Raw genomic sequence first — 9,358 nt, forward strand, 5'->3', positions numbered from 1 at the left:
ATATATATTCAGCTGGTTTTGGAGTTGGACAATAGCTCTGTACTTCTCTAAATCCAAGCTTGTTGTTAAAAGGAACATTCAGAGTTTCTGTCTCATATTGGGAGCCATCTGGTATGGGACAGAAGAAAAACTTTAGGAAACATTTTCCTTTCTCCATGCTTATTTTGTCTATATCATATTCTTTATTGAATGTATGTTTATATGAATGAGTTTTAAGTTTTTCATGATGATCATAGATTTTCCTAGAGATCCTTTTCCTGCAGTAATCTTTGAAGTTTCTGGGAAGAAGATGGGGCTCCACAGCAACAACCCCACCTAGTTGAGATGATATTGCGGTGCAGACAGTGCTACTATAAGACCGCTTTTTTAGGTACCAGCTGCTGAAATGGTGCACCTTCTCATATTTTGGCCAGAACTCCAAATAAGAACTTTAAAAAAACAAAACAAATAAAACCTATGGACTGCTTAGAAATTGTTTGCAACTACACTAGACAGTAATTTTGAAACTTAACCACCTCTTAATTTTTTCAGGATCCCATTAAAATAACATTGCCCGCATGACAGCTGGAAGCAATTCTAGAAGACAACGCCCCCTATCACAAGAAAAGCTTGCCTATAGGGTTGGAAACAATGTTTAGTGGTTGTTGATTATTATTTGTACTAGATAGAGGGTTGGGATGAAAACAATGTTTGTTTAAAAAAGCAGGAGAAGAGATAGTAATAGTGGGTAATAGAGTAAATACTTGTAAGCTATTTATGGATAATTTACATTGGTATAGTTTTGTATATCAATACAAGTTCAAATTATATCTGTTACTTTTGTTTATATTTGTACACCTATGCAAAGTTATTTTGTCAGATTGTATTTATGTATGTTTCTACCTCAGTTTACAATATTTTGTATATTGATACAACTTTTTTTTTTACCAGACAAAGGGTTGTTTTATTTTAATGACTGATCCACCTGAGGCCATAGGCAGCCCACTATGTACAGACTCGAGGGAAGCTCTATTTCTTGGGCTTTTCCTCCTTGGACAGAGTCTTGATGATCTCCTCCTTCTTGGCCTGGAGGCGCTCCTCCCGGCGCTTTCTTGCTTCCTTGGTCTTAGACCTGCGAGCCTCAGCTTGGTCAGCCAGGAGCTTCTTGCGGGCCTTGTCTGCCTTCAGCTTGTGGATGTGCTCCATGAGAATCCGCTTGTTTTTGAAGACATTCCCTTTGACCTTCAGGTAAAGGCTGTGATACATATGGTGGTCAATCTTCTTGGATTCACGGTATCTCCTGAGGAGGCGGCGCAGGATCCGCATTCTTCTCATCCAGGTTACCTTCTTGGGCATTCGGGCATTGGCAGGACCCTTCCGCTTTCCTATGCCCATATGCCTGCCCTTCCGTCGAGCCAAAGTGTTTTTCCGGCATCGAGTCCGGGAATGCACAGTCACAGGCTTCTGGATGATCAGCCCATCTTTGATCAGCTTCCGTATCTGCTGACGGGAGTTGGCATTGGCGATTTCATTGGTCTCGTTGGGGTCCAACCAGACCTTCTTTTTACCACAGCGCAGGATGCTAGAGGCAAGCCTCTTCTGTAGCCTGAGCATACTCATGGCTGCGGACACAGCAGCGAAAGGAAAGAGCTTGCCTTGATACAACTTTTAAGATATATTTTCATATTGTATTATATATTACTCCTATCTCTAATCAAAATACTTATAGATTATTTACATTTTGAGGTCACTGTCCTCATTTGTTGCACATTTATTTACAGATTACTTAATATTCTGACATGACGTTTTAGTTTTTAAGTTATACAGGTATTAATTATTATAGGTCAATATTTGTTCAGGTTTTTTGTACATACAGTCAGATCACTTAGGTTCTTTAGATATATAGAGATTGTATTCTGTCTAGATAGGAAATCTTTAACCACTTCTAGGATCTGTACAACATGGCATTTAAATAACTTAGGGTTTTGTTGACATGAGACATGACTACTTCTGACTGCACAGATCTATTCCTGAGAGAATGTTGAGCACTGAAGATACTCCATTTGGAGCTTGTTTTCTTCTTGGCAAAACTGGCCTTTGGGCAAAGAACTGACAATGCCTCAACAACTAACAAGTGACATAATATCCAGAAATGGATAAGCAGGACTGTCAAATCTTGCCAAGACAGGGTAAGATAATTTTGAAAAATTTCCTGCCTCTGAAAATGGTCTGTCAGTTACACTAGGCCTTAGCCAAAGTTGGTTGCTTCAATGTTGCAAAATAAGACTTTGGGCAATTGCTCAGGTAGCTAATTTTCTCCGTCATATATTCTTTGCTTTGGAAGCTACTTGATTGTACTTCCTGCCTGCTGAAGTATTATTATTGCCCTTCTCAGGCCTTTGATGGGGTTAAAGATTAGATATTAGTAGTTACTGTACTCTTATGATCTAGCCAAGCCATTACCTTTACAAGACTTAGACTCCAGAGGATAGAATGTTTATTAAAACATTTAGCATATGTTCCTTGCTTAATAATGTTTATGCTGGTTGTAATTCTAATTATACTTGATATCTGTTCCTAATGTATATAGTTTTGTATTGGGTTTGGAACACTCTTGTTTAAACAAAAGGGGGAGGTGCTGTGGGAGCACATTCTGCTCCTTCAGCCAATAGCCTTTAAGATACCAGCATGGTCTCTTTTGCTTTAAAAAGCAGCGGTAGCTGTGCGCTCAATCTCTTACTTCTGGCTCCCACTTCCGGATGCTAGAATCTGTTCCTGGTCGTTCTGGGGGCTGTTTCTAGGAGAGTGATCTGTAAGTTTTTCCCCTTAAATAAATAACCCTTTTATTAATCATAATTCCAAACTGGTGTGGGATTGTTTGGTGACTTATACCTTCACCTCTGGCTTTTAAAATATCTTTATTCAATATATAAATAGCTGAGTAATATTACTATAGGCCATATTTACAATTTTACTCCCGAGTTGATCAGCACACTTCCTCTTTACTATGATCTGAATGCTCCTTCCAGCTGCAGTGTCTTTCACTCTGGCCTATTTTGGGGGTCCACTTATGGGCACCATTCTTCAGCACCAGCTGGCCTGTTCAAACAAGTGAGAAAAGGGGAATGAGGATTGAGAAACAAAGAGACAACAGACAGAAGACAGAATCAGGAGGGCTTCCAGTGAATACTGTAACAGCTTTGAGTCTATTTCTTATAGTTCTTACATACCCAAAACCATAGAGGAGGGCAAAAGGCTTGCTTACCAATGACACAAGGAATAAACAAGTATAATTACCTCTTTAATACTCAAAATATCTAGTAACCACAGCCTTAGTTAAACATTTTGTTATTTGGCCTCAAGGAGCAAAGCATCTAGTGACCATGCCTTTGGCCAAACATCCTGTTATTTGGCTTTGACTACTTTAAACTCTAACATATATTGCGTCAAGATGGAAATGGGTTGTGGCTTTCCCTGGCCCCTCTCCTCAGGCTGCTGACATGCTATCAGCCGCAACTGTCCTCAGTAGTCATGCTGTGTACTGCCTGTGTTCTCTGCTCAGACATGCTATGCCGTAGCAGCCAGCCTCACACTTCACCATCAGTGTCAGCAGATTTTCTGAGACACTTGAAAAAATCTTAGAGGGGGAAATTAGTTTAAAATAAGAGAGAGTTTTTCCCATGTTAAAAAAGGGAAATACTATTAGGATGGAGAGAGTAAGGTTCCTATATGACTTCAAAATGGATAGTTTAAAAATGGAACAATTAAATGAGGGGATAATTAACTTAGATGGGAATTACATAATGTCAATTATAAACATTATGGGTTTGATAATTCTTGTTTTAACCCTTAAAATGTTGATTGATATATGTGCCAAGACACAGACCTTAGAAATTTTGCTAGTGATAAAACAAGTTCTACAACTAATTAATTACTAAAGAAAATAGTGAAATTATAATTGACAAGTTACAAGTCTTAGAAAATCTTATTAAAATGGGCAATACAGATATTCAAACACAGACAGAGGAATTTAAAGGAGAACCAACTGCACCATTACATTATAAAATTACAGGAGAACAGTTCAAGGTTGTCAAACAACCAACCTTAATTTATTAAGTCACCTTATGGGCACAACTGCCAAATGACAGTATCCCCGAAGCTATGAAAGAACTGACTAGATTCCTGTGGAAATGTTAGAGTTGAGGAAATTTAAGGAAATGATAGTTGAAAATGGTATGTATTCAGCTTTTGTGCAGCACATGTTAAATTCATGATCAGTTCTACCATGACCCACAAATGGTAAATACTTGATTACAACAGTTTTGGAACCTGTTCCTCAATTACAGTGGAAAACCTAGTGGAAAGATGAGGCTAGCACCATTGAACACTGAATAAGGGCTAGAGGTATTGAAATCTCCAAAGAGCAATATATACTTAAGGTCTTCTTTCTATGGATACATGTGAACCCAGTGCCTGTGCTGACAAAACGGAGTCATTTACTAAAGTTTTACAGAGCCCAAAACAAAGCTTTCCTGGTTTTATACAAAGAATGACTTCAGCAGTAATAGAATGATACCAAATTCAGAAACTAGAAAAATAATAATTGAATCTTTGGGCTTTAAAAATGCTAATTCATAGGCAGGCAATGGTTGCATACTCTTAATCCCAGGACTTTGGATGCAGGAGCTTGTGAGTCTCAGTGAGTTTGAGGCTAGTTTGATCTACAAACCAAATTCCTGGACAGACAGGACTGTTACATAATAAAACCCTGTCTTGCCGGGCAGTGGTGGCGCACGCCTTTAATCCCAGCACTTGGGAGGCAGAGGCAGGCGGATCTCTGTGAGTTTGAGACCAGCCTGGTCTACAAGAGCTAGTTCCAGGACAGGCTCCAAAACCACAGAGAAACCCTGTCTCGAAAAACCAAAAAAAAAAAATAATAGTAATAATAAAACCCTGTCTTGAAAACCAAAAAAGAAAAGCATGCTAACTCACAATGCAGAAGAATAATTAGATCTTTAAAGGCATTATCAATACCCACATAGTAATGGATCTAGATACAGTCAATACTGAATTTCATAACCATGATGATATTTGGATAGGAGAGGTAATTTCTAAAGACTTGAAGAAAAAACAACACATCAAAAGTTTATTTGTGGTAAACAAGGTCACTTAAAAAGGGAGCATAGGCAGTACATTCCTAGAAACAATGTATTTTCTAGAAATAATCCAAACAGAAGTCCCCTCCCTTCTGGAGTATGCAGAAGGTGCAACAAAGACCAATATTGGACCAATGTATGCAGATCAACAAAAGACAGACATGGTAACCCTCTGCTATTGGGAAATGTCTTTTGGGGACCTCTCACAGACCCCGTGTCAAATTTGGTTCAGTTATTCCCTGTTACTATAGAGAAAACTTCTCCCCAGAGCAATTAAAAGACCTAATGCCTACTATAAAAACAAAACAATATCAACAGCAACAAAAAAAAATACTGACTGGATGATAGAACAACATCAGAAGATAAAACAAAAATTTCAGGAGAAACCATAAAGCAAATATTTTAAGCAAACTTCTATAATTAACCAAAGATCAAAGATAAAATGCAAGTAAGCAATATTATGATTGAGGGTCTTATAGACACAGGGGAAGATGTAACAAAAGTTGCACCAGAATCTTGACATCCAAATTGGCCTCTTCAGTATGTAAATGTTCAGCTTTTAGGGACTGGAACTTTATCTCAAGTAAAACAAGCATGAGATGGGTTGAACGTGTAGAGTCAAAAGGATACAGACAAAAATTAAAGTCAAATGTGGTTATTTTGGCAATGACTTAATGGGGGACATGATTTGTTACAGCAGTGAAATACACAAATTAACATTCCTCCAACCTCAGAAACAAACCATAAACTAACATATGTTTTGGGTAAAATATTAAAAGGTATAATAAAGAATAGTCATTAAATATTTAGGTTGTATAAAGCAGGGCACAGCAGCTGCTGATCTTTCAAAAGTACCAACAGCTCTATCTTTAAAATGGTTAACTGACAAATCTGCCTGGGTGGAACAATGACCTTTGACATCAGGAAATTCACAGGCCTTAGAACAGCTGGTACAGGAGCAGGTAAATGCTCAACATATCAAAGAATTAACCACTCCTTGGAATTCCCCTGTATTTGTTCTTAAAAAGAAATCTGGAAATGGAGAATGGTAACAGGTCTAAGAGCTATTAATAAGGAGATTCAGCCAATGGGCATTTTACAGCCTGGAATTCCCCTGTCTTCTCTATTACATAAAGGATGGTCTATTATAATTATTGATTTAAAAGACTACTTTTTTGTTGATCATTTACAAGAAAAAGATAGAGAAAAAATTGCCTTCACAAAGCCTACTTATAATAATTCTCAGCCTGATAAGAGAATTCAGTGGAAACTTTTCCCACAAGGATGTTACACAGCCCCACCCAGTGCCAATATTTAGTATGACAGCCATTGGAAGTGATTTGTGTACAGTTTCCTCAATCTGTAATTTACCATTATGTGGATGATACCTTACTAGCTGATTCAAATGTAGGTATTTTAGAGAAAGTGTGAAGAAAATTTTACCTTGTTAAGGATTACAAATTGCTCCTAAAATAATACATAGAGGACATCCTGCTAATTGCCTGGAATATACAATAGGTTTACAAAAAAATTCATTCCAAAAGGTACAAATCAGAAGTGATCAATTGTGGACTCTTAATGACTTTCAAAAATTGCTAAGAGACACTAACTGGCCATGGTCCACAATTGAATTAACAACTCAAGAACTGAGTAATTTGTTTCAAAACCTACAATGTGACAAGGACTTCAATAGCCCAAGAAAATTATCAACTGAAGCTTAGAAAGAATTGACTTTGGTTTAAAAAAAAAAAAAAGAAAAGAAATTACAGGATGTACATGTGCATTGTTTTGATCCTGAACTTGATCATATTCTGGTTATTTTATCTTCTATGCATTCCGTATAGGAATTTTAATACAGAGAAAAGATAATATCTTAGAATGGATGGATTATCTTTACCACACAAACAGAGTAAAAAAAATAAAGACATATATAGAAAGGTTTCTGAGTTGATTCTAAAAGGAAAATTGAAACTTTGGCAATTAACAGAAATAGACCCAGCATAAATTGTACTAACTTTTACTAATGCTGAAATTTCCTCTTTATAGGCTGGCACTAATACTTTGTGAGAGATTAACAACAAGTATCCCAAAAGCAAGAGAATCCATTTAATAAAGAGAACTAACTGGATCCTTCTTCACATTGTATGGGGAACACCAATTTCAGGAGTTCCTACATTCTATACTAATGTAAGCAAATCAGGAAAGGCAGAATATAAATCAGGAAATTTGAATAAAATGGCTCAAAGGCCTTATGATTCTGTCCAAAAGTCAGAATTATATGATATTTTCATGATTTTATTAGATTTTTCAGAACCTCTTAATATAGTTACTAACTCTCAATTTACAGAAAGAGTTGTTTCACATATTGGCAGTGAGGCATTTATTTCAGATGATTCAAAATTAATTTTGTTATTCATTCAGTTACAAGAAATTATCAGAAATAGAAATAATCCCTCATAAATAACAGATATTAGATCCCATATAGGTCTACCAGGTCCTTTAGCACAAGGTAATAATCAAATTGACAGACTGTTGGTAGGAAATGTTCTAGGAACCTCAGCATTTTATAAAAAAAAAAAAAAAAACAGTATGTCAAAGGAGGATTTGTAAAAAAAAATTCCAGCACTTAGCAACAAGTCAAGGAAATTATAAAATGTCCTCCTTGTTGCTTGTATAACCAGACTCCACTACCTGCAGGAATTAATCCAAAGGGTACTTAAAGAAATTAAATTTGGCAAATGGATGTGTTTCATTTTGCCGAACTTGGAAAATTAAAATATGTACACCACATAGATACATATTCAGTATTCCAATGGGCAACTGCTCTGAGTTCTGAAAAGGCTGCTTTTGTAATCATAAATGTGTTGTAAGTTATGATCATCTTTGTACATGTGTTGTACAGGTATGGGTATACCTGTACAAATTAAGACTGAATGATTCAGACCATGTCTCTATTAAAGTTTTTTGTATATTTCTTAGTAATTAATATTACAGGTAGCCACACAATCCTATAGGAAAAGCAGTTATAGAAAGACCTAATTGGCTGGGTGGGGGTATAACTCACCTTTAACCCCAACAGCAGCGGCAGGCAGATCTTTTTGAGTTTGAAGCCAGCCTGGTCTGCCCAGTGAGATCCAGAAATCTAGGCTTGTTCCACAGAGAAAACCTTTCTTGGAAAACCAAATAAATAAATAAATAAATAAATAAATAAATAAATAAAAAGTAAGATCAACTCAAACTCTAAAAGATATGCTTGATAAACACAAATGGATAATAAAATCTCCAGAAATCGATTGTGTAATGCTTTATTAGCATTAAATTTTCTAAATGCTAATGAAAAAGGAAGGATAACTGCAGAGAGACATTGGATAATAGAAAAAACTACTGAATTAAATCAGTCTTTATACTTTAAAAATGTGTTGACATCAGAATGGAAACCAGGTTATGTGTTAAACTGAGAAAAGGTTTTGCTTTTGTTTCCACAGGAAAAGAAAATCTATGGATAGCATCAACATTGATAAAGATTAGATTTGAACAAGCCAGACATCTTGATTAGAAGAGGTGATACTTCATTAACCAGTGTGACCATTCAATTTAAACTAACCTATAAGACAAACAAATGCTTTTCCTCTGATCAGGAATAACTTGCCAAAAGAGGAAGTCCCCAAAGAAAGGGTTGGGGATGGGTTTTTGTCATTGTTGTTTATTTGCTGGTTGGTTTTCTTCTCTTTCCAGGAGAATGAAGGCATCCAACTAAGGAATCTGAAGACCACTGGACAAAAGAGACATCTGAAAGAAAAGGAGTAAATTGGCCTACTGGTATATGACATTTACAAAAGGACAACATTTTATAAATCATCCCAAATGTTTCTTTCTGCTGTTCTATACAAACATCAAATGCAAATGTTTTTCTGTAGTTCCAATTCAATCAATTGAACCTGAATTTGAAGTGGGAGCATGGCTCCCTCTAAGCATGCATGCTGAAGGAAAATCCAAAATCTGTCTCATGTCAGAACAGCCACCTACTATGAGAGAGAAGAAAAGCCAAAATTAAAAAAGTATTTATTCCGCCGGGCAGTGATGGTGCACGCCTTTAATCCCAGCACTCGGGAGGCAGAGGCAGGCGGATCTCTGGGAGTTCGAGACCAGCCTGGTCTACAAGAGCTAGTGCCAGGACAGGCTCCAAAGCTACAGAGAAACCCTGTCTCGAAAAACTAAAAAAA

At 36.7% G+C, this 9,358-nt stretch overlaps 2 protein-coding genes across 3 annotated transcripts in view; both read right to left on the reverse strand.

Annotated features, from left to right (window-relative positions):
- LOC126486670 (androgen-binding protein homolog) overlaps positions 1-9,358 on the reverse strand; it is a 128,691-nt gene that overhangs the window by 82,641 nt on the left and 36,692 nt on the right. The gene's annotated exons all lie outside the window — the stretch shown is intronic.
- On the reverse strand, positions 934-1,628 carry LOC126486667 (60S ribosomal protein L19-like). The gene has a single exon (XM_050119024.1). The coding sequence runs from the start codon at positions 1,597-1,599 to the stop codon at positions 1,009-1,011; it is 591 nt and encodes a 196-aa protein (XP_049974981.1). The 5' UTR covers positions 1,600-1,628; the 3' UTR covers positions 934-1,008.

This window comes from Alexandromys fortis, unplaced genomic scaffold (genome assembly GCF_014885135.2).
Source record: "Alexandromys fortis isolate MF-2015 unplaced genomic scaffold, M_Fortis_MF-2015_v1.1 scaffold_140, whole genome shotgun sequence".
Lineage (NCBI taxonomy): Eukaryota > Metazoa > Chordata > Mammalia > Rodentia > Cricetidae > Alexandromys > Alexandromys fortis.

Coding starts and splice junctions, on each gene's coding strand:
- LOC126486667 (XM_050119024.1), bottom strand. CDS start 1,599: ATGAGTATGCTCAGGCTACAGAAGAGGCTTGCCTCTAGCATCCTGCGC.